The following is a 26,194-nucleotide window of genomic DNA, read 5'->3' as shown; positions in this document are numbered from 1 at the left end:
AGCTGCTTCAGTATCTTATTGGACACTTTCTAAATTATTCCCTTTGAGCTTCTTTAAAGAAGTGCACCTGCAGAATTCTGACACACAGGCTTTGATTAAAAAGGGATCGGATTTTTTTCCTCTGTACCTTATAGACTGTGTAGGAAGCCCGAGTCCTCTTTGAAGAAGCTCATAAACCATGCGGGCAAAGCTTTGGAAAACAGAAGAGAATGAAATGGTACATACCCCTCCGAAGGAATTACATACTAATAACGTATTCATATTGTGTGATTTTTTTTTTTACTATAGTTCTTTAAATTGGCAGATGACACACATATAACAAATGCGAGATTCTCTGTATGCAGATGCTGGCTGGGCTGGGAACTTAACATTTCTGGGAGGAACTGACGAGTCTGAATTAACTTATTGGTCTGAATCTGCCTCAGCCTCAGCCGCCGGAGCCTCTGCTCAGCTTGCCCGCACCAAAAGCTGCAGCCAGGACAAGCTTCTCCGTGAGACTCCCACTCCTCCCGCCCTTGCCATCCCTAATTATGCAAAGGGCCCGGGAGCTGGGCCGCGGTGAGTTAAGAGCGCAGGGAGGGGCGGGGGGCAGGAGGACCGAGGAGACTGAAACACAATGCAAAGGGGCTAACCACACTCATTTTCATCCCGGAAGATTCCCATGACAGCTTCAGGAAGGGAGGGTAACGTAGAAAAGGGTGGTGGGAGAAAGGTGAGGTGAGGTGGAAGGGCGGGGACTGCGAGAGTTTCCTAAAAATATATTAAAAATTAAAAAGTTCGTGCGTTTCAGTCAACCAGCTCTCAAAGCATCGACACCAACAATGTTTCTCCGATTTCTTCCAATAAGTTAGCGGTTTCTCATGTTTAGTCTTATGTTTATTTTCCAAAGGGAAAAAAAATCATGGTTTTCTTTTATTATCAGTATTACTAAGCTCGTAAGAACCGAAGTGGAAAATCCGGACGGTTGTCTCCAAGTGTATCTTGAAATAGACACTGAGAACCGGTATTGTTGCTCCGTTGTACGCCTCAGTTTTTTTTTTTAAGTTATTTAGCTTTTTTTTTTTTAATTTTGATTGTATGTGTATTCTACCTAATATAATTCTTCCAAAGCCAATCCAATATTTTAAAGCTAAAATTAAATTTTTCTGTTTTCCTTTTGTATTTAAAACATTTTTCCTTTTTTTAAAAATTTTTCATTTCCTGTGTTTCTCCTCCTTGTCGCCAGTTTTACTACCTGGGCCTTCCCCAGACGTGTGCCTGTTAGTGGTGGTGTTGTTCAAGAACATCTTGTCCATGCCTTTGAGCGCCTCGGTGAGATAGTTCTGCAGGGCCGTGAGCGCGGCGCAAATGGCCGGGGCGCCGAAGCCGTGCGTGATGAGGCTGAAGTGCGTGAGGCAGCTCTGGATGCCGGGCTCCAGGATAGGACTGGGCCGGCTGTTCCCAATCGGCGTCCGGTCCTGCGCCAGCAGATCCGTAAATTCTTTACAAAGTTGCCTGCAAGGGGGGGCGGGGGGGAGGGAGAAGGACAGGAGGAAAAAAAAAAATCACCCTGGGAATCGCAATCATTGGCATTAGAAAGAAGACGCTCACACAAGCCCAGAGGCGCCCAGTCACCAAAGAGCCGAAGACCGAGGCTAATGGGAGCGATTCCGCTCTGCTTGCTTTCCCAGCTCTCTCCCTACTTAGACAGCTGGGACAGGAAGGAAAGAGGGTGGAGTGGTTAGGCACCCCGTCCATCCCCCAAGCCTTGTTTCCACCCCCAACCCCCAACCCCTTCCAGTTCTTCCCCCTTTATTCCAGGGCCATGTAGACTCTACTTTGGGAAATCTCCTAGGCTTTATCGTCTCATTCTGAATATTTAGTAAAATTTAACACTTACCTGGCAGCTCTTTTGAAACCCTTTCCCTTCTTCTCCCCTGCCTCTCCAACCTTTTGGTGATCAGGCTCAAAAAGCCCTGAAAGATTTAGTTCCCTGGGCCATAAGCCTACCCTTGGCATAGAAGCATATTGCTGGAGCCTTGCATGGCCTAGGGCAAGCAACTGTTTATTCCAGGAGAGAATGCTGATTCCACTCAAAGCAAAAATCTGTTTACCTGAGTATTTAGGAGGAGGTATTTTTCCCTCCTCCTCCTTTTCTTTCTTTCAAGTGTAGGCTACTGAAAATCTTTGTACAACAGGAATATTGTCAATATAAAAGGATCCCCACATTGTTTAAATAAAACCTAAAAGTAGATGGCTAAGACAGTGAGGAGGGCAGATTTTTTATTTGCTGAAGCCTTTTCTTTCCTTGAGGCACCTACAATTTAGAGGTGTCTCCCAGTCTTAAAAATCTTGCATGCCTAACTATAGATTGAGCTTATTTGAGAAATTTTTAATATAGGAGGTGGACAGAGCATTTCAAGCCTGAAGGTTCATGGGGTGGCTCTGCTATCAGAGGTATGGTATCCCAAAAGTCACAGCCTTTCACAGGCTGGCAGACATCTCTTGTCAACCTACTTCCACCTAGTCTTTGGAGTGGTAAGAAAAAAAAAACAAACTATGGAATGCCAGCCTCAGGCTCTCCTGCGATAGTCTCAAACTTGGTGTTACCGGACCTGGCCAAGAGGTAAACAAGGTAGTACCTGGACGCCAATGTGAAAGATCCTTTCCCAGGGGATTACTCCCAGGAGAAGCAGTACTAACTAGTTGACACCTCCTAGCCCTAGCACACACACACACACACACACACCCTACCTCACACACACACACACACACACACACACACACACCCTTACCTGAAGCCCCTGAAAGGATTTTTTGTTTTAAGACTAGTGGGTAGAAAACAATGATAAACAGCCCCTCTGTATCCTCTCTCTACCGCTCACTCCATTTTGAAAGGCACACATATATCCTCACAACCAGTTACAAATATGTAACAGTCCTGACCTCATTAGGTCAGTTCTTAAGCCAAAAGTATCCAGAATCACCTACAGGGTTCAAATGCACACATCTAGGCTCCCACCTCCTATGATTCCAGTTCAGAGGGTTCAGGGCTAGGTCTATAAAGCCTTTGAAAAAGCTCCCCCAGATGATTCTGACACCCAGGTTAAGAAGTGCTGGTCTAAGAGAAGCCACAAGGTTTCATTCCAGGAGGAAGTTTCAAAACATTCCTTAGGGGGAAAGGACAAGAGTTGTTTGTGGAATCCTGTTATCTAATTTATACACTGGTTTTATTTCCCCCCCAAAGTACCTTTACTCTTTTAGAAAGCTCAAACAAGGTCCCCACCACCAGACAGCAGCAGGGCAAAGGATGGAAGGAAGATTTACTGACAACGATCTATTATATTGCTAATTGGTACATTAGAAGGAAATCTTCTAAAAAGAGGGTGGATGCCAGGTTTTGATCGTTAGAAGAGATGCTTAAAGTCTTTACTTAAGTTTGTACTCATTACCAAAGTGCCAAAAAGGAAATTCTGAACTGGAGAGAACAAATGCTTAGAGTCAAACATTTTAAATCTTCAAAGCCCAAACCAGGGTCTGTAAGCAATTAAAGTTCTGGGACATTAATATTTTTTGACCCTGCGGAAAGGGGCAATCAAATTCCAATCACGTCTCAAAAACATCTGGACAAATTTGAGCAAATGATTTTTCAGCCTTCCATATATTTCTTTAAATTACGCTGTCAACGGAACAAACCGCGTCCTGGAGCACTAAATAAATGAGCTCCTCTGTTTGGGCCGCGCCTGCAAGAGAAACGTGCGGACGCACGCAGCGCCGCCCACTGCAGGCCTGAGCCAGCCATAAAACACCAACAATATGACACCGAAGCCAAAGACAGGAGTAAATCAAATAAATAGAAAACCCACTGTAAAAGTTCAAATGAGCTTTAGACCTAAATTTAGCTAGAGATTTACTATTTTCCCCTCTGGAGTTGTAGTAAATTTTACAAAGATGCCAAACAGCGAAGTTGGAAAGGGAGTAATTAGAGCTGTGGGTGGAGATGGGCACACGTGGGTGACATATAGACACCTTGAGTGAGCACTCCCTGGCTGTGTGACTATGGCAGGAGCTCTAAAAACTCGGGCAGAAACATGCACGAGAAGAACTGGAACAGGGGCCCACCAGGGACATGTCAGACTGGCATCTCCAGGGGTGTGGACAATACTACAACAAACCTGGATTCAGATTAATGAAGCAATCCTCCCCAGAAACTGGAAATAAAAGACACTGAAACAAACCGATAGCCTGTAATCAACTGGAGGGGTGGATGGTGGAGAGGGTATGGGTGAGGAGAGAAACTGGGTAGAGTCAGGAGGGCTTCCTAGCCAGCTATCTACTGGCAGGGAAGCCAGTTCTAGAAGACCCACGGAGCACCTTCCCTGCATAGCTGTTTCTCATCACTTCCTCCCAAGGCAAATGGTCCAGCAGGGCAGCAGGCAGGGGAGAGGTCTGGGGGTCTGGGACACTCACTTAGTAGCCAGCAGCATGTTCTTTCGGGAGTGCAGGTCACTGGGGTCCGTGTGCTGCCGGTTCAAATACTCAGAAACAGCTTTGGCAGGAAACTCCGTTTCACAAATGTACCCAAAATCCCGAGCTAAATGAACAGCTTCTCCTGAAAAGATAGTAGCAGAGGTAAAAATGATAGCATCCAGTTCCTAAATATCCCAGGCCAGGAAAAGGTCTTCAGTTAACTCTGCTATAATTTACAGAAGAGACCAGCTGTTGGGGGGAAAAGCAAAGGTGAGACACATGCCCAATATAAAGATGATTTTCAGGTCACAATTAAAATTGATGGCACAGACTTTGCTCCTGCCGCCCGCCTTTTGCAGCCTCTCCTTGATCATCATTCCAGTCAAGTCCTAGCTCGATCTCCTGAATAGCTTCAGATCTCCCACACCCAAAGGTTTGCCTCCAGAGAAAGGTGGGCATATAGATTCAATAACCAACTTACAATTGTACCTAAACTATTGGCTGGATATTCTAAGTCAGATGCCCCCTCCACCCTTTTAAAGCATCTGTCAACAACTGCTTAAAATAAAATTTTAAAGTCTTCCTGATCTTTTGTTTTACTATAATTTTTGTAGAAAAGAATCTTAACTACCATGTGCAAACAAAGTCAAGTGCACATATGTATGTACATGTGTATATTTCTATCTAGAAAAGAAATAATTATACTTCTCATAATTCCTTGCTGTTTAGGTTTCAGATTTCTACTCTTTGGAAGTTCCTGTCATCGTCCTCCTACTTAAGGACATTCTACTGCACAAAGATGACAAAAGCTATAAAAACCTGGCCATCTGAGGGGTTCTTTAGTTAAGGGAGTCAACAATCTTTTTCAAAAAAATACATTATGACCCTCGAAAGCACAGCCTTAGGGGTTCAAGGAAAAATCCTGAACACATGAAAGAGCTATGTTGAATTATCTCAAAGCTTCATTATTTTTAAGGAATATGACTTCCTTTTAATCATCATTATCATAGTAACAACAAAAGACTTCAGGCCTAGTGCTTACAATGACTCAGAAAGCTGACAACTGTCAACCAAATGTTGGAATTTCTGTAGGCTTCCTAATTTCCTCCATTCCCCATCCAAATCCCTGTTTGGGATCAAGATTACCTTGACTGCTTTTCAAAATGAGGATAGTGATATGAGCAGTTCCCTGAAGTAAGATCCCCAGGCTGCATCAACCATTAATAAGTGTGGTCTGGAAGATTTGGGGACTGCTACCACTGGAGGGTAAGGTTGGGCCAGGAAACTTTGCATTAATGATGACAAAGTGCAATGCCCATAAATGTGATGACTTTATGGTTGCTACATAACTATTCTAAGAGGCCCTCCTCCGAAAACCAACTCCCCACAGCAGTGTCATAATATCACATCCATAAAAAATATATGAAAACCACAATCTATATGTCAGACTCGAGTAAATTCTACAACTTCCTCCAGTCTAGAACCTATACTGGCTTTATTTCCCATTCCTTCCTTATCCCACAAATTCAACTTCAGATCTTCTTTTTCCAGACTATTTATTATACCATAAATATCACCTCCAACCCCAAACTGATGAGCAAATTAGAATGTGCTTAGTATTAAGGATAGCACTTTAACTCACAATTGATGAATCTATGATGAAGATCACACTTGACTCCTCTCCACATCTCTTTACCCTCCCTCCAATTTTCTCTTAGGCAGTATTGGCTTTCTTAAGTACATTTCAGTAACAAAAAGTCCCTGGTAATCAGTAGGAGACTGGGAACTGGGAGTAGTGAGATTTAACATAACCATTAGGGGTCACAAATGCAATAATACTTTCAGATATTGACAGGTTGTTTTCTGCTACTGAAGTTTCAGACAAAAATTTTGGAAGGAAAGGACCTATAGAGGTGATCTTAGAAATACTTTTGCAAGATTTCATACAGACGGTGGGTGTTTCAGACATAGTTTCCAGCAGGTGGCTGCAGAGGTGACCCCTGATCTGGCTTGGAGATTGGACCTGAACACTAGTCGGAGCTTAGGGACCCTACTGCACGTCCCTTGCCTCTTTACAATTGCCAGCTCCCTCTAAGTAAAAGGACCTTTGAACTTCTCTCAAGCAGCCGCTTGACATCCAACTCATAAGGGCACGACAATCGCAATGATTTCCAGTTAATCATGAAACGTGTAAAATGTCAGCCTTCAGCCTACAGTTAAGCTCAGCCACTTCGTGAAATGGCCACACGTCTTGCTTACCTTCCACCAGGGAGGTGAGTAACGTGACATTTGCTGCTTTGCGTCTGCCCGCGGGTAAATTCAAACCGATTTTTTCTAGCCTTTCTCGCAAAGATCTCCCCCCATTTTTCGATTTGGCTCTGAAATTGCAAGAATTAACATTCTGATTAACCTCAGAGTGTTCCTGAAACAAAGTTTAGACTTAGCAATCTAAAGCCCAGTGGAGCTTGAAGAGGTTTTAACTTGAGGTTAGCACATTTTCCCCCTTCCTTTTGGTTATTTGCTGATACTTTGCTGAGGTTTGCTTAATTTCTGCAATACAGAGCATAAAAAAAATTGAGTCGCTTTCTTTTTTTATCTCGTGAGAAAAAAAAATGATACCAGATGGGAATAATTAGGATCTAGGTTGTGGGTCCAGAGAAAGTAGAAGCTGTATATGCACAAACACTCTTTCCTTGTCATGGAGCCAAGGAGGTGAGCAGAAACTGGGCAAACACAACCTTGCTGGAAAGAGGGAAAAGACTGGTTCAGAGAGAAGACACCAGATTGAAACAGGTGGGTTTTGTTGAGAAGGGGTCAAGAGCAGCTATAAAATGGAGTTAGGTTAAAAAGCAAAATAAGACAAACATGAAATCAACGATGATGAAAATTATAACAGTAAAACCAACAATTTCGGAAACCTAGCTGTGTGATAAGCACTTTACATTGATTATCTCACTTAATCTCATAGTAACTTTTAAACACAAGTGCTCAAATACCCAGGGGGTGACTGAAAGACACTTGCATGCTCTGGACAAAGGACTCACTTGAAAACTGAACCCAAAAAGAGCAGAGCAAGAGAATTCAAAATGAAAAACAAAAAAAAAAGGAGTTCCTGGGTTACACCCTTACCTCTACCCAAGGCTGCCCCTTGCCGAGGGAAGGTATGGACAAAAACACAGGGAAAAGAGTGTCTCTGTCCTCTCCTGCTGTACTAGTCTACACAGCCACTTTTAGGAAAGAAGAGACTTTCAATACCTAAAGTAGGTTACCTTGGAAATTTCAACTCATACAAAGTCACCTTCCTTTGGGGACACTAACAAGTGTTCAGAGTTGACAGGAACTTTGGATTAGGCTTTGACTATCAAGAGAAAAGCCAAGTCCCCCAATAATTTTCCACTATTTGCTTATGGATTGTCTTCCTCCAATATGGGAGAGATTCTGAATGGTACTGTAGTGTAATTATCAATACTTCTAAAGTTTTATCATTGTTCTTGGTGATGTTAATGAAGAAACGTTAGTTTTCAGACTTGGGATTCATTCATTAGTGGGTCGTGAGATCAACCTGGTTGGCGGCCAGCAACACTTAAAAACAATAAATCTGTACAAAACACTGTACAAAACGATTGTCAGTGTACAATGCAGGTATGAAAGCGACTGCTCCGTGAAACATGTTTTTTTACTACGTATGTGTGTAGTTTCTGGGCCCCACGCGTAAGCGAGACAATACACTGAAGGTGTTTCATGGGGGAAAGAGGTCCCAGGAGCTGGGCAGGGAAGTGAAGGTGCCCAAGGTCTCGAAGCTGAGGTGACAGGCGGCGCGTGCGCAGCGCGGGTAGCAGTGCGTGGATCGCCTGGCAGCAGCGTTTCCACGCGCATATCGAAGCACTTAGCGACCACGGTCTGTCTACCCGAGCAGCTCAGGGGACGCGCGCCGTCTGCCCGGTTGCTAGGCAACCATGTCTGGCTACGCCCTGGCTATCAGCGCGAATTCACCTCCACCCTCGACACACGCCTACGCGCGCCCCACACACACACATACACACACAATCACAACACACTCATTAAAAGACTTTTCTTTTTGCGAGGTGTTTACCTTCTGAGGACGCCACCCAGAAGAGACGCGTTGAGGCATTCGGGGGGCGAAAGCCGTCTCTGCACTTCCCCCACAGTTACTTTGTACTTTGAAGTTGAACTGAGAAGAGACAAACGGCCCGGCACGGAGCAAAACACCTCGCCAGTGTTGACGGACATGCCTCCCAGGAAGCCATCTTTATTCATCATCAGAGAAGTCACAGATTTGGGAGGAACAGGAACTAGAGAGAGAAAAAATACGCCATAAAGGTGACCGGGTTTCGATCCTGGTGACTGGCTGACAGACTGTGTCCGTGCGTGCGCAGGGGCGAGGCCACAGGACAGGCGCCAAGTGGAAAGCTGGAGGAGGAAGTGTTTGTTCCAGTGGGACTGCGGTGCGTTCAGAGCACTATGTACAAACAAATGGAAAAGCCATCACTCCTCTGGAAACTTACCCCATTTGTATAGTAGACATGAGTGTCTCTTGCCACAGCTCCCCTCACTACACAAATCAAGAAATCATGCAATCTAGAATTTGGAGTTTACTGTGAAGCCAGGCAAATCCTATTCTACTATATCAGGCTGTGTGACTTAAGTCATCTCACTGAACCTCTCTGAATCTTATCTATCTCCTGAGGATAATCACAATAGCTGCTAAGGCCTGAGGGTGATCACCCACCAGCAGTGACAGAAAATGGTACAGGGCCCTCCCTGGTGGCCCAGTGGGTTAAAGCACAGCACTAAGAAGCTAAAGCCACTTCGCATGAGTTCGATCCCCGCCTGCCCTGAGGAGATCCACATGGCACAGCTGACTTCTCCTGACCCGCCCGCTGCTCCCCTCAGCAGTGTACTTCTGCTCCCCACTCTGTCCCTGGTGAATCCTCTCACCCTCCGCATATCTGGCCTGTACCCCAGTTCTGTATGAATAAATAAGTAAATCTTAAAAAAAAAAAAAAAAGAAAGTGGGGCAGCCCATCATCTTCATGGGAACTGTCTTTCTTTCTTTATTGGACACAAATCTGTGGTCATCTTGGGAGAGCACCAGGAGGGTAGGGCACTATGCCCAAGAACAGCCAAGTACTATTATTAGGCTGGGGAGAGCTGCTCATCTCTCTAAAGTGGATCCCATTTTTTCCGACACCCTAACAATGATTCATTTAGAAATGAACCAAAACGCTCTTCTCAAATGGAAGCAATTCTGCAGTGACATGAATTTTGTTTACAAATTAACATAAAGCACCGGCTGGTGATTGTTTGGAGCAGTTATGATTTACAACAGGTGCCCTGATCAATCAACCAATCACTCTAATTCATATGAGCAGCGGTCTTGCCTTGCCCCAGTTGTTTCATTTCGGCAAGTAATTGATAACAAACCGCACTCAAGGTATGTTTTATGCAGGAGTTAATAAGAGGTGACAGCTGGTTGCCACTGCTACCCAGGCGCATTCAGTTTCTCCAGCCTGTATTTCTGTTTAATTGTGTTTCAGTGTCATCTGCACCTCTGGAAGAGGCAGGTCTCGGAAGAACCAGAAGGCTGGGAATGAGGAGCAGTTGAATGAATGGTCAGCTTCCTGGTTCCCTAGCAGTCTCACTCCTTGGACTTCTACACCCCTGAAGCCCATTTTCCATCTGCAGGCTCTAATATTAGCCTCTGCGCAGGCCCCTTTTGCCATGCCCTACACCCCACTTCTTTAACTGGGATATGAATCCCTTGAATCCTCAAACATTTGTTGATCACCAGTTCAGGAGAGGAAACATACATCTAGCATGGAAAAGGAGGCTTTCATTCCTCCTTTTAAAATAAACACTGGCTCATCCCATAAACCTGGTAAGGAAAAGATACACTCTTTCTACCATCTGGAGCCTAGAATTTACATGTCAAACAAATCACATAATCTCCTTTGTATAGAACAGACTTACCAACACTGAGTATTTTTGTAACACTTTATACTCTTTACCACAGATTCCAGCATTCAGACCTCCTTGATAATTTAGAGATTCATAGTAGCTAGGTAGGTTCCCAATCTTTTATTTACTATGAATTGCATGCCTTAACAAACATTTTGTAAGTAAAAGGGCTTTCCTGGGAAATGGATGGGGAAACTCAGATATTCTCTTTTGCTACTTCTTAGTAGACATTTTTTTTGATTTCTGAATTTGTCCAAGGAATCTTAAAAACTTGTCTCAGGACAGATGAATGATATAAGATGACAAAGTGGGTCTGCACAATCTTAGTGGTGAGGAGACACATTGAAAGGGTTATTTTTGTTAATTCCCCTCATCATATTCTCATCAATGAAGCTGCTTCTCATTGGACAGTGAACCACTGAAAATTCAAAGTGTGAGTATTAATTAAATTTGAGGAAAATATGGAGTTAAAGTGACTAGACAGTGAGTGGGGTGGGAATACCCTGTTATTTAATTTCCTCCACAACATCCACATCTATTTTAATCTGTCTTACTCTTCACAGCAACCATTTCCATATTACAGATTCATATTCAATACTATAAAGCGATTTATAATCATAGTAATTGGTGTTAGGTACCCTGAAAAAAAACTTTTCCCCAAACATAGATGACCCTTCGTAGATTTTACATGATATGAACTACCAAAATAAATTTTATAAAACTCTCATCTTTACATGGGTGATTTGGTGACGGAAAGCCCACTGAGAAGGGAATAGACTCTCATCTTTGATATGCCACAATATCTGTAGATTGAAGTGCTATTTAGAAAGAATTTTTTTTGGGGGGGAAGAATGTTTTTTAAGAGAAAAACAAAGAAAGAAAGTTGGAAACAGAAAATTCAGTTCCTGCTTCCCAATCTGGATAACTGAATCACTCCTGAGGATTGGAATTTTACCTGCTGTCCCTGATGCCAAATCCCTTGAAAAGCCAGGCCTTTGGAGACACTTTATAACCTGCCCTCTAATTTCACCATTGTTAATTGCCTGATTTACCTGACAAGAACTATTTCCTTTGGGGCATGTAAATTGCTCCCTCCGGTGGGCTGTACCTTTCTGCATATACATTATCACAGAAGTAACACCAATCCAGTCAACTTAGTCAGCACTACAGTCTGGGGGGTGGTCCCCAACACCCCTTCCCCAGCAGACTAGTAGGCATGCTTCAGGTTATATTTCCATTTTCTAATTTAAGTATCAATCATGTTTCCATTCTCTACTTACTGATCCTCAGGTGCTAAACCTCTCTTCTGCGTTGGCCTTAGTGTCAGTCCTCTAGATCAGACCCTATAAATTCCTTGGTCCAACTTCCATTCAAGTCCATGGCACATTATCATCTACTTTCCTCTCTACTCTTACACCTGCTTAGTTCAGCTGATTAACCCCATATTTTATTCTCTTTGTCTTTTCCCTTCTGCTTTGCTCCAGCTTATCAATAAACCCAGAGAGCAACAGGGCCCGGTTGATTTGTTAGTAATTATGAGCACACTGTTCCTGCTCAGGGATCCTAGAGATGACTAAGATAGGTTTAAAGCGACAGCAGGAAATGGTAAGGAAATGGAGCATAGCAAAACTCAGCGTGAAGCTTTCAGTTCTTTACATGTTTACAATTTTCTGTGCATACATTAAAACTGTTGTCTGTCTCTCTCTCTCTCTCTCTCTCTCTCTCTCTCTCTCTCTCTCTCTCTCTCTCTAGTTCTCAGTTGGATAGCAGGGCCAACTTCTGGATGTAACTTGTTTCTCTTCCCTTTCCCTTGCATCATATTGGGGAGAAGAAAAAAGGTTGAAAAGCTGGTGACCATTTCATTACAGTAACTGGAGTTTTTTTCAAGAAAGAGAAAGGACAATGGATTAGAGAAAATATTATTCATTAGTAGACTACCTAGACCCAAAGTGTTAACAAGCGAGCCCCTCATCTGTACTCTTGTTAAGGGTGAAATTGTAGCTTTGAGATCTTCATGCTTGGCTGGGAATAGACCCTCCATGGGTCTGACCTACTGATGGGGAAAATAGAAGAAATGAACCCATCTAATAGATTCAAGAGTATGATCTTATGAAGAGAAGCTTCCATAATGTTGAACACTGCTGGAATTTTTTGCCAGCATTTCCTCACACTTGCATTCTCATTGACCTGGGGCCGAATTTTATTCCACATGTATATTTAGTACATGTATAAATATGAGTCCTAAAATACTGGGAAGAAAAATGAAAGGATTCCCACAAAGAAAGCTAAACCAGGAAAAGAAAAGAAAAAAGAAAAGAAAAGCTACAAATATCGAGTGTTGGCATACTTTAGAGGCAAAGTTTCAGAGGCTGGAAAGCGAGTTGGGTTCCATCATTTAGACTGTGGGACATTGAGCTAGTTCTTTATCTTCTCTTGTCTCAGTTTCCACGCTGGAAAATTTCCCCACTGGGAGGTAGGATGGATGTGAAGGTTGAAGAAGGGTTTTCTAACCTTTACAGCACTGAAGTTCTATGAACTCTGGTTACTCCCTGGATGACTGGAATGTATCTCAGAGCTTCTAGTTGAACAAAATCTATTGGGATTAAATTGGATCCCTGGACTAGGGAGTGGGGTGGGGGGCGAATGAGCCTCTTCCTTAGAGAGGAAACTCAGCCTCTCTGTGCTTTTTACCTTCTAGGTTAGAAGGAAGAATCCCAATTGAAGCCATTGTAATTGAAATTGGCAATTTCTTCCCCCCCTCCCCCAAAGTAAATCCACACCAATTTTAGTTATTTATGTGGGGAAGGGGCCAGAACTAACGGGAAAAAAGTGGGCGAGAAGGGAGGCTGAACTGAAACTAACCAAACAGGATATCCCTAAGACCAATGAAAATGCCCCACAGTCACAACATTTGAACCTTGGACTGCAGCCACACTAGCCTTTCCAAGAAATCCCAGCATATTTTCTGCTGTCTAAGGTGTCAAACTGATGGCATATTGGCCTCTGATTGCACCAAAAACTTTTTCTTAATGCGTAGGTGAGTCTTTCTTTAAGGGAAGCTATAGAATGCTGTCAGTCATCATTTGTATTAGCTGGGCACCACTCCGCCCCCGCCCCCGGCCCAGATTCCTAATCTTAATGGAAGTGAGAGTTAAGAATGATTTTTTAATGTCTCGTTGGATTTTTAGACTGTTAATGTACCGAATCCTTCTCATTATTACTTTATTGATTGCTCATTGACCAGCCCCCTTCAAATCGTATTAACCACCCTCTGCCGGTTTAGATTAGGAGAGTTTAAAAAGCACCTTTCATTACTCCCCCCAGTCCTGCCACGGAGTTGAGACTCCTAGCTTAATGGGAGCTCTAATGGGGCAGCTAAGAGGAGAGGGGCCACGGTCCCTGCCGATTGCATTAATAGCTCAAAGGGGGCCAATACAGAAAATTAGCCGTAAACGAGCTCTGGAGATCTTCAAATGAAAGAGCCATTTATCACGCTGGCTACCTTCACTCCACTCGTTTGCTCTCTCTACTGGGAACAACTCATTTCCTCTTAACTAAATTACTTCAGAAATGTCAGCTAAACCCAGATAGCAAACATAACAAGCGAGCTACCCTATAATCTATGGGGTGATATCAACACCGGTGAAAAATTAGACTGGTTAAATTTTAGGTCTTCCATAATGAGAGAGAGAGAGGAAGAGAGAGAGAACTGGAGAGACAGGCAAAGGCGGAGGGAGAGATCCTTTATGCTGGAGTCTTCTGGATTCATAGACATAGAGGCAAATGTCCAGACATAGGCGGGGCACTACACCTTCATTTATTAATAAGGCAGAATTCCAAAGAAATCTCTCTGGAAAATAAGCAACTCAATTTAGAATACTTAGTTCAGAAAACTTTCTCACCTCCTTTTATGAAAATTCATCTCCCTGAGACATCTCTCATAAAGGTGGAGAGGACCAAGATGGGGGAACCAGGGAGCTGGTAAGGAGCTAATGAACCCATGACCTTATTTTAAGTGGTTCATAGTAATTTAGAAAAATAAATCAACCATTTATTCCTATTTTGCCCATGGCCCTCTAAAGACAAAAATATGATTTTAGGATCTTTTTTCATGTAATAAGGCAAGTATCTAAAATGTTAATAATAGAGTTGACCTAACACTTCATATTCCTACTATGCCCCCTAAATCAATAAAGTGCCTGTGGATGGGGTGTCACTTAAATGTTTAGGTTGTATATTTTTCAAAAGGTTTTTTTAGGTCATAAAAAATATGTCATGTCTCCAAAACAGAACCAGCAACTGCAGTCAATATTCTCCTTTACTTATTCCTGGAGTTAATCTTAAACATAAATATTTACATTTTAATGACAAACATACAAGCTCTGGAATCAAAATATCCCACACACACCTAAGAATATTTTCAAGTCCATTCTGTTAGACATGCTAAGATCCACATATTTGTATTGGCCTCGCTATTATTATTTCTGATTGGTCCTCTGGTGGGTATGGGCCACCATTAGCCCAAATGCTATTTCTAGGATACAGGACCCTGAATTTGGAGGCTCTAGGGTTCAAAAAAAAGGAGAGGGAACAAAAGCCAAAAATGTCAATGGAATAGCACCTCCCTACTGACAGTCCCCATCCACCAATTAAACAGCAATTAACCTAAAGGGAAGACCCAAGGGGAAACAGAGAAAGTGAGCTGTCAGCACAGTTGCACATCTAAGCCCCCAGCCAGGGTGACCCAGCAAACCCAAAAGCTGGCACTAAAAACCTAAAAGATATCATCTGAAGGAGATGGGGGAGATGCTAGGAGCAATACTTCACATAAGCAGTTTTGCCCCAAACCTTCTACAATTCTTCCTCAGGATATTCCATTACAAATTCAGATGGCAACACTTCAAGTACAGCTTCCCCTCACTCCTTCTACCTCTCAGAGCTACTTTTTCTGTCTTCCTGAAAGACAGAAAAGATGAAAATTTAGAATCCTTTGCTCTGTTTGGAATTCTTACTTCACAGCCCCCATGCTATGCTGTTTTGACTTGGATTGCTTTCCAAATCATCATTCTTTTGATTGTTTTGGGGACTGTCAAGTGGTTCAAGTAAATCATTAAATGACTGAAACTGGAGGTTGATGACACTAAACATAAGGACAGACTTTCTCTATCAGTGTTGGGAAAGAGTTACAGTAGTTCCAAGTGTATCTCCAAACACCAGTTCTTGTGATAATTAAAGATTGCACAGTTAACATATTCAAGTTGCTAAATCTGTGGCAAGTGAGTGACATTGGGGCCTTTGGGCAGCCACACTAATCGCCAGGCATTCTCTCAGTGACTGTCAGAGAAGAGGGGGAAAAATTAAGCAGCTGCAATACGCCCGAAATGAGTTATTGTAATTACATTTAATTAGTTTAATTAGTTAATTATTTTGCTTACAGCTGTACAAGAGACTGCAAACATTTGTTAATATCACATGCCCTTTAACAGTATGGGGTGATTCCACAGTCACACTAAATCATGAATGCATATGTAGGAAGACTTAGAAATGTGCATAGGCTGTCTTAGCTTCTCAGGAGGTGCATATTTAGCAACACATTTGGCACAATTAAAGAAAAGAAGAAAGCACTCATAAAGCACAGAGAACTGGGAACAAAATTGCTACCAAAAAAATCAAATAACAAAAACAAGGAAAAACCTGTCACAATGACATGGGTTTAGCTCAGTAAACTCCAGTTATCAAAAAAAAAAATTATAACACATTTTTGAAAGTAGTGCTTCCCAACCAGCTTCATACATAATGGTAGTTCAGTCACTCAAGAAGCATCTAGAATTGTTACCAAGTGTACTATGAGAAAATAGCAAGTGGCTCTGCCTCTATCTCTCTCTCATCCGGGGTTTTTGCCTGTAGCTTGCCTTCCCCACCCCCATTTCCTTCTTCTTGACCTGCCCTTTCACCCATTCAGAAAGCCTCTGTCCATATGATTCTAAGCAAATATTTATATGTTATAAAATAATGAATTCCCCCTCCAAATGAAAACTAATTTCAAAGACATGACTGCACAGGAAAACTTTGCTTATTTGGGGGGTGGTGGGAGGATAATCCATACCTTTCTTTATGACAGACTGGTCCAATAGATTCATGCCGCTGTTATTGGCATCTTCAACTGACTGTGAATATAAAAACATCACTATTCAAATTGACTGGATATTAAAGAATCGCACACATAAATCATGTCATTCCAAACTGGAGTTTCTGTTATTTCCATTTATATTAATTCACAAAGGGAGGTTTTATTATTATCATTATTACCTCCAAATCGACATAGAAATGAAATTCACCCAAATTATAAATTCTTCCAATGGAAGAAGAGGAAAAAGAAAACTGTGAAGACATCTGGGATGCAGTATTGGTTTAGTTATTATATTAACCATAGATATTACATAGATGCATAAACTTCTATATTATTTGCTCTTATGAATTGAGAAGATATGGCAACAGCTGAAAGATTTTCACCAATATTAGTAAGAGCAATTTCTGTTTTCAATTCTATCCCAGTGCATCTTAACCCCAGAGTCATTTTGCAAATACATAATAGTTTACATTATGGGATTTTAATTAAAGTCTGAGCAATTTGGAATGGAATGCAAACAGCAACACATAGGAACAAGCTTGCAAGCGCCAAGACAGCACACCCACTGCAGTCCACACAGGTCTCCGTGTGCTAGGAACTTCTCACTGCACAATGACAATCCCTTGGGGAAACCTGTGCAATTTGCTCCCCCCTCCCGCCCCTGCTGCTGCTGCTTCCCAGCAAGGAGCACACCTGTTAGGAAGGCAGTAAACACAGACAGAGAGGTTGGGAACCTCTCAGTCAGCACCCAGGTAATGGCAGGGAGCATTCATCCTCTGTGCCACAGTTTCATCCCAGAGAAAGGGAGTTTCGACCCTGGGTGTTGGCAGCACTTCTGAGGGGAAATAACTGTTGGAATGATTGTCAGGATGCATGGAAAACAGACTTCTGGCTGTGCTTCTCAGGGTATCCAAAAGCAGTGGATTCTGGATTCTCCCCTTACCCCACAATGAAAATAAATGCTAGGCCTTTCTGATAAGTACAGCTACTTTCCTTGACCCTTAGAAACCTAAAGTTTGGACCAATTTGTCATCCACTCTGTAGAGAAGGAGAAAGTAAAGGGTTTGAGAGAGAGGCTGTGTTTTCACAGCACTTCCCACCCACTCATGCTGCAGCCCCAGACAGGGTGTGTGTTCATCACAAGGAAGAGACTGTCTACCCCAAACAAGCAGCACATTAGAAATGAGATGATCTAATCATGGAGGGGGCATGTTAATTTGTTTCTTTTCCTTTTTAATAGTCACTCTTCTGTTCTAGGAAAGGTGAGGAAAATTGTTATTCTCCCTAAGAACGGCTTTCCATGTTGCAACATGCCATGTACATCTTAAGAAACCAGTAAAAAGCTTTTCAATAAAATACCTCATGTACCTCGTTTGAAACTGCAGAGACCCTGCCACGCACATCCTTGCCTACACACACATAAGATTCACGACTGACTATGCTCACGTGTCTACAGTGGTGGCGTGTCCACACAGGACAGAAACACTGTCCTGTGACTGTAGGCGGAGGGACCTGCGATCTCACCGGCTGGGACCGATGTGCCCCCACACCTCACCCTCACGTCGGTACGTAAATATGTATATACGCCTCATCAGCGACGTGGGGTAGTTGTGGTAGTTAATGAGAAGGCTCTTGTCTGATTTTCTATCTAATTACGGCCGCCTGCTGGGTTTTTGTACAGGATATTCACGCAGCATGCTGGCGCTTAATCGTCACAGGGAGGATCGTAAAGATTTAATTAGGACTGCATGCGGAAGCGCAGAAAAACAACTCAGACTCGTAATTACTAGACTTCTTTAGTTAAAAGTGATACCAGGGGTTGCTTTAAGACACTAGGGTGTGTTTGAGAGAGTGTGTGTGTGTGTCTGTGTATGTGTGTATTGGGGAGGGTGACTTAACATCCTTAATAAAACGCTAGGTTTATACTCATGGGTGGTAAAGGTTATAAGAGGTAAGGGAGCAAAGCTTGGAAGAAAAAAGAGGTGTTCACGGCAACTAAACAAACTCCAAACTAGGTGTGAGCTCACTCCCTCTTTCTTTCTGATGCTGGTTTTTTTCTTTTGAATTTTTAACACTGTTCCCCCCCACTATACACAAAGTCACTTTCACACACACACACACACACACACACACACACCACAATGAGTGAAATGTAGCATACCCAGAACCCAAACAGCGATTTGCTAGTTTAATAGCCCCTGTGAGTAAATTGAAATAGAAATTGACAGGGTTTTATAGTTTCATTTAAAAAATATTAGAAGCATTTGGTTAATTAGCTTTCCTCCTCTTCTCTCATGGTCGGGCGGTGGCCATGTGCATGCGTGCATGTGTGCATGTTTGTCTGGGTCACACAACATCCCTCCCAGGTGAGTACCCTTGGCTGTGAGGCCCACCAGCCCTCAGCGTTTTCAGGGTTTGGTTCACCATTGGAGTGGGGCCTGAGGCTGGGGGTGGGGATGAGGTACATATCTTAAGTCCCTGAGATCTAAAACTGACCAGAGTCCCAGCCCAGACATGCTCTGTCCTTTTTAAAGGCCAGTAGGGCACAGCCAACCTATTCAGTAGCTTCAGGAAACCTCCGACCGATTCATGTAAATTTAGGCTCCCCCTGGCTCCAGATCCAAGTGGAAGGAGTGGTGTAGCCTTTAGGTTCAGAGGTCTAGTCCTAGGCACTTCTTCCCTATCATTGTTATCACCTGCCCATGTCACTTCAAACACTCCGGACCTCAGAAGGTCTTCCAAAGCTGAGAAGTCGGATATCAGCTCTAACCCTGTAGTTTACCACCTGGGACAGGGCGGGATGCATCCTCCCCTTGCCCTGGACAGTGGTCCAGCGAACGTCCCACTCGTTTTCCCACCTAACCAGGCGACGGTTGGACTCTGCCTGTCGGAGGAAATGGAGAGGGCCTGGGCCTGTATCTACTCCGGTCCAGTGGATCCTCTCCACTTTCACCGCACAACTCTGTGACCATGGGACCTTCCACAAGGGTGTTCTCCCTAAAGCACCCTGACCTGGCCCTGTTTTTCTCTTACCCTTGGCCTTTGACCAGACACTTAAAACCATTCACAATTCTATCTTTAAAAAATATAAAACTAAAGAAATCTGTTCCCGCTTTGAGGGGCATTCCCGTGCAGAGCCTCCTGAGCCCTCTGCCCTCAGGGTGATGGTGATAAGGCCAGTGTTACTTTGCCAACAGCAATGGTGATGAGTTGATCCACTTTCATTATCTAGCACTTTGAACCGTACTCAGAAAGGTTAATTTAAAAAATCCCCTCCCCCCACATTATCCGAATGCATTAAAAAACTATTAAATATTTTCTTTCTCATGTCATATTTTGAAAGAAGCAATATCTCCAGAAAGAGACACTCAAATTCACCTAAATCAACAACAACAAAAAATAACATTCTTACTACTCCGAGTAAATCCAGCCACAAATCAGGTGATTCTGTCATTTCTGGAAATAACAACTGAATTTCCTTTAAAACAATAAACCATCACACACAGCATTGCTGCTGTCACCACATTTTAACTTTTCAAAATACATTTTTTCCCCCAGCCAGGTAAAGACGGACTCAAGCACCCTTTTCCTGGTTCCATTTCATTTTCTTCTGCTTCAGAGGTATGTCTAAAATGATGCACAATATATACAACTATGCCAATGAGACTTAAGTGTCAATTAAACACCTTTCAACCATATTTAGTTTTTCTGGAGCCTATTTAAATTGGGGAACAAAAGGAGACCTGCTCAGAATCACCCAGACAGTCTTTAGAAATCATTTCTTTGATGTTTCTTTGTTTAGTTTAACCAAGTATTCTCAGCCAAATCAGGCCCCATTGTGTAGGTTGCAGATGGGATACTGGGCGGGTGGGGGAAGTGTTTGGAGTCTTTTGTTTTAAGAAATAAACAGAGGACGCCTCTTCAGCTGGGAAGGTGGCATAGGAGTGAGGAAGGTATTAATGGAGGGGTAGGTCTGTAGAGAGATAGAGAGATGTAGAAAATATTGCTCCATAGTTGTTTAACAAACCAAAAGGTGAAAAGAAACTCCCAAAAGATATATATAGCCTCATGGACTCCCAAACAGAATTAAGGCTTTCTGGGTGTCTCCTCACAAATATTCTATTTCTTGGGTGATGACTGTGGAACTCAATCATCTTGGGAAGGGCCTCTACAGTTTATGAGACATTCAACATGAGATCTGGCTGGGACAGACATAGTGTATGGTTATTTTCCCCCAATGTGCATTGTCATGCTTAACAAAGTCTTTGCAAATCCAGCAGAAACCCCTAAAGCCTATGGCTGAATCCTACCTCTCTGCTGCCATCCAAGCCCCTAGGTGTCTGCATCTTTATATGCCAAGTCAGTGGGTCAGGCCCACTATGGAACCTGCATCAGGAGGGCTGAGAAAGGTACCCAGCTTGTTCACACAAAGCACAAGCGGGCAGGAAGTGGGCTAAGGCAAAGCAAAAACATTTAGCCTTGATTCTGACCTTAAACGATCAAGAAACACACATACATAGTTCTCCTTCATGGTCTCATTTCTCATGGCTTCATATTTGGAGCTCTACAACTGGCCTCTGTAGAACCACCTACTCATACACATACACAGGCTTATCTGTAGTGTCCAGCAGGTCCTGGCCTAATCCTGAAAACGACCTCCCCCAAAGGACACCGAACTGACCCCCCTCGCATGGCAACTGCTACTGATTGTCGTTTTCGTTTGTTTGTGGTTACCTGGACGTCCTCCATGCCGGGATGGCCGAGGCCGTGCAGCGAGAGACTGTCACCCATGCCCGCGTCCAGGCCGTGGTGTGCAGAATGCAGCAGCACATCCGGCCGGCGGACCGAGTGGTAGTCCCTCCGGGGGTCGAGGCCGGAGAGCTGCGGCAGGGCGGCCCGAGGCTGGGGCAGGAGAGAGCCGGCTTCCGAACCAACTTCTTGCCGCTGTCGTTGGCCCCAAGGGTGCTGCTGAGGCTGGTGCAGTGGATTCAGGGAGTAGGGGTCGTTGACGTGGGAGTAGGGGTCCTGGCTCTGATGGTAGGGGAGAGGCTGGTAGGGGGGCGGGAAGTAGGGCGGCTGAAAGTCTGACGATGGGGTGTGGGACAGCGGCGGGGCGCTGGAGTAAGGTCCTTGGGACACCGAGCCCAGCTGGGAGAGCCTGGAGCTGTGACTCGGGACGCCATCGTGCCGGTCCTGGGAGCGAAGAGAAGAGAGGACAAGAGAAAGAGAGAGAGAGAGAGTGAAAGAGAGAGAGAGAGAGGGGAAAAAAACACAAGCGACAAATGGAGAAGCCGGTAGGTTCTTCTTGGAACAGGGGAAGCAAGAGGCTGAAACTTAGACTCCCAAGTTGAGTCAGAGGACACAAGATTTCAGTAATTCCAAACTTGAGGCTGGGAGGGGGGGATGGGGAGAATCACCCACTTAACCAACATCTGAGCTTTCTGTTGGAAGTGCAAAGTCAGCAAATGGGTGAGGGTAAAGTAACTGTGTATGGAGGGAGATTTTAAATTCCTTAATTAAAAATACAGGAGTCTTATATAGGGTACTTACTCCTTTCGGTGTTTAAAACTATTTTTCCTAACACTTCCAGAGGACTAAAAGCATAACAAATAAAACTTCATACTATTTGGTGTGCTGTTCCTCCTTGTTCAAAACCAACTTCTGCCTCCTCTGGCAACACAGCCGACTGATTTGGAGTTCCCCACACAACCTGATCGTTTCAGGAGTTCCCAGGAATCTGCCTTGATCTGAGTTCCCATCACCCTTCCCTCCCCAAGAGGAATTAAATAATGTAAAGTGTTTGAATGAACCGAATCTCACTCGAATTCATATCCTGTTCCCATGTTAAAAGGAGCTGAATTGTGGCTCACAGGAGTTATTTTGAAGATTGCTTTTTTATATCAAATGCCATTGTGTTCCAGGGTGTGAAAATGAAGGAACTGGGCTTGGAAGAGGGAGAAAAGCTCAGACAACTTATTGTTGGTCCTATCTGGAGTGGTAAAGTAAGTGAAAGGAGGTGGGAAAATGAATGTGTGTGAAGTGAGTTTAAGTTCCTCCCTCTCCTCTGTAGAAAAGCCATGGTAAAGTCCCCCATGGTTCTTTTTGGAGAAATAAGTCACCTAAATTTCCAAACTACAGTGGCAAATAAAGTTTTTCTGTTCGGGCTCCCCCCTCCCCAGCTGACTCCTGGAGCTCAGAAGGAGAACACACAATGCAGAGAGAAGCAGCTGCAGCCTCGTCCAATTATGGTGCTAAATTACCAAGCCAAAGGCGCTCAAAGGAAGACAGAGACCGAGAGAGTGAGACACACACACACACACACACACACACAGAGACAGAGAGACAGTGAGAGGAGGGAGCATGCAATTCTGGTACAACGTGAATCCAAACTCACCATGGATGAATAGGTGTGGACTAACATCTGGAAAAAAAAGCCTGGTTACTGCTCAAAATCAAACAATGATATAAAAAAATCAAGGAGTCCAGCAGAGAAATGAGCTGGACACAGGAGCCGAGCTTGAGGTGTTTCCAGGACAAGCCATCAAAAAAAAAAAAAAAAATTTACCCTCCCAACCCCCAAACAAGATTGGCGATGCCTGTCACACACAGACAGAGCTGTTCATCGGTCTCTTGCTGTCTTTTGGGCCTCTTTTCTTCTGCTGTTCTTTGGGGCTCCAGATGCAGTCCTCTTCTCCCCGAAGCTGGGCTCAGACTGCTCCGGCGCCCCTTCCTCCCTCCGCTTGCCTACACCGCCTCATAATAATTGATATTCATGACTATTAATATTACACGAGTACTTTAAAGGGAGAATGGAGGACAAATGGAGCGTGAAGCAGCGAGAGCGCAGAGCTCCCCTACTATTGTAAATGACGTTCATTCAGTGGAGAATTACTAGATGTAATCAGACGAGGGGGCTGGCAAAGGCAGACTGGGGAAAAAGTTTAGCAGGAAAGAGGCAGAACTTCAATTAACTGAGCCAGGGACATGAGTAAAGCAACCCCTGCTCCCCTGGACAAGGCAGTGAGGGAGAGCATCGCTGGGGGCTTGTATAGGACGTAGGTGTCCTGATTCCTGAGAGGGACTTTCCTAATGGGAAGAATTGATCGCCCTAGGTGCTTTGTGTGCAGATTAAAAAACAAAATAGAAAGGCGTTGCCTCATCATTTAGAGGGGAGAGAAAAGCAAGCCAGTGGGCCTGGTTGTTTACAATGACGTTTGCAGACTTCTACTGAATATTGGAAATTATGCTTATTTATTAAAGGACAGAGGGGAGAAGGGAGCTTTTCATCCCGTTGCAGCCTTTCTCACTCTAGTGCTCGCACACTCTCCCATTTTTACCTCAATTTAAAATATATCCAATCAATCTTCAGGTACACTAAACTTATCCTTTCCAGGCAAAGCCGGGGGCAACAGAAAACCTTTTTGGATGTTTCAGGAACCCGTTCTACTGGCTTGACTGCCATTTCTGTTAAAGTTCAACCTTCCCGACTTAAATAGAATCCTTTTCCCCGGTTAAGGGTTCTATTTTTTTGAGCAGAAATTTAGGAAGATCGGAATACCTGCAACCTTCTGACTCTCGCCCCTCTCCCTCCTCCTTTATCCCCTTTTCTCGTCCTCCTCCACCCCTCCCTCATCCGCTCTTCCCCCTTCTTTCTCCGTTCTCTCTCCCTCCTTTCCCATTACAACAGTTAACTTTCCATAAAGAACGAGTTTTGTCATGCTTACTTTTTAGAAGCCACCGAACTCCCTCTAGGTCTATACCCGGAGCTCTTTACACCCGGGTCTCATCCCCGCCAGTGTCATGCCCACATCGGGCGCTCACATTCTTTAGGGCAGTTCTAGCGCCTTCGACTTTACCATTATCTCGCCTGTTAGAGAAAGAAAAGGAGGCCGAACCGAAACAAACCCCACCAGGCGGAGGCGCGGCTCTTCGTTACAGTGAATTCACAACCACAAAGAGGAAAGGAAAACCCCAATCATTACGCAGAAAGACGAATTCTCAATCTCTGCCGTTCTCCCTTCTCTTTCCCTTGCTTCGCCCCTACCCTATCTCCGTCTCCCGTACAGTCCAAAATTACGATTTCGGGCTGCCCAGAGCTGGGGGGTTAGGGGCGCACGGCCGGACGCGGCCAGGCGGCGGGACCCGCGCGAGCTCCTCGGAGCTCAATTTGCCTGGCAGGACCCGGCCCGCGGCATCGGGAGGCGCCGCCGGCCAGCTTCCGCGCGCAGCCGGCTCCTCGTACCCTCCAGGCGGCTCCCCGCCGGGCTTTCCGGAGTCGTCCCGGGCCAGGAGGTCGCGTCCTGACCCCCACGGGCTGGCGCGGTGTCCTCGCGCCCCGCCGCCGTGGCTCGTCCGACCCCGCACGGCGCGCGCTCTCCGCCGGGACTTTGTTTCCCTTCCTCCCTCCGCTGCAACTTTTCCTCTGCTCGCGCTCTGGAGCTGGCTCTCTCGCTCCGACCTTCCCCTCCCCCTAGCTCTGCCTTGCCTTGCCTTTCGCCTCTCTCCAACTTTTTCTTTCTTTCTTCTCGTCCTCGACGTCTCCGCGGAGACTTCTCCGCACCCCCCCGCACCCCACCCCCGCTCCAGTCCTTTCCCCGCGACTTCTCCAATCCCGGGTCCCCAGACCCTGCAGCCCGGAGCGAGGTTCCGCCGCCCGGTCCCGCCCGGTCCCGCCTGGTCCCGCCGCGCGCTCCTCCCGGACCCCGCCTGGCCTGCGAGCAGCAGAGCGGCCCGGCCGCCGCGTCCCAGCGCCGAGACCGCGGAGGGCAGAACGAGCGCGGCCCCAGCCCCACGGAGCAGGCGGACGCCCGCGGGCGCAGGGCCCCTTCTCTAGCCCAAGGAAGAGTTGCGCTTGCCTCGGCGCTCGAGAACCGTGCGCACTGGACGTGGGCCGAAAATTTCGTTAAAAACATCCAAACACGAATCGGTTGCGACCTCTGTTTGGATGCACTGACCCTCAAAGAAGCAAAACACAAGAAAAAAGAAAAGAAAAAAAATTGGCTGCTACGGCTCCTTGGCTCATGCTCTAACGACATCCATCCATCCATCCATCCGTCCGTCCCTCTACCTCGCTCCTTCTAGTTTTCCGTCCTTTACGTGGATTCGTTTGTGATCGATTTCAGAGATTTTATTGAAAATAAAAATTAAAAGCCCGAGTCTGTTACGAATGAGGCTTGAAAATCTAATTCTCTCCCACACTCAAAACGAGGAGAGCCTCTGCCTTTATCAGTCTTTATTTTCTCTGCCCACATTCAGTAGCACCACATTCCCCCTCAGAGCCTAAAAGGGGGGGGGGTGTTGAGGAAGAGAGAAAGAAAAATAAAGAAAAAAGGAGAAATCGCCTAAGTTAAAAGTAGTCAGATTTCAACCTTAAAATCCTTTTCCAGAATAGCGAAGTCGCCACAAACCAGCTTTTCTAAAAGTTAGAGAAAGCTGAAAAACCCCGGCCGGAAATCTGCGAGTAAATATCTTTAAAATATATATCAGTTGGGGTGTCAAGAAGCTCAAATTCTCTATCTGCAAAGCTCTAAGATGCATCTGGGGGTGTAGGCTCACCTCATAGATATCTTCGTACTTGACATTCTCCACGAGCTTCCAGAGCATGATGGCAGCCTGGTCTCTAGGAGGTGAGTGCAT

General features: G+C 44.7%; 1 protein-coding gene across 2 annotated transcripts; it reads right to left on the bottom strand.

Moving 5' to 3' along the window:
- Positions 1–115: 115 nt before the first annotated feature.
- TFAP2B (transcription factor AP-2 beta (activating enhancer binding protein 2 beta)) lies at positions 116–26,194 on the bottom strand. Of its 2 annotated transcripts, XM_004673564.2 has the most exons (8): positions 24,283–24,782; positions 22,953–22,979; positions 21,293–21,751; positions 16,535–16,595; positions 8,543–8,762; positions 6,709–6,827; positions 4,450–4,591; positions 1,163–1,494 (listed from the first exon to the last, which is right to left on the bottom strand). In XM_004673564.2, the coding sequence occupies exons 2-8, from the start codon at positions 22,977–22,979 to the stop codon at positions 1,194–1,196; spliced, it is 1,329 nt and encodes a 442-aa protein (XP_004673621.1). In that variant the 5' UTR covers positions 24,283–24,782; the 3' UTR covers positions 1,163–1,193. The 2 variants fall into 2 exon arrangements, with proteins under 2 accessions (XP_004673620.1, XP_004673621.1); XM_004673563.2 differs by lacking the exons at positions 22,953–22,979; positions 24,283–24,782 and adding an exon at positions 26,114–26,194 and having other exon boundaries at positions 116–1,494.

This window comes from Condylura cristata, unplaced genomic scaffold, assembly GCF_000260355.1.
Source record: "Condylura cristata isolate star-nosed mole 26May11 unplaced genomic scaffold, ConCri1.0 scaffold00001, whole genome shotgun sequence".
Taxonomy (NCBI): Eukaryota; Metazoa; Chordata; class Mammalia; order Eulipotyphla; family Talpidae; genus Condylura; species Condylura cristata.
This window is presented reverse-complemented; position numbering and strand designations above follow the sequence as displayed.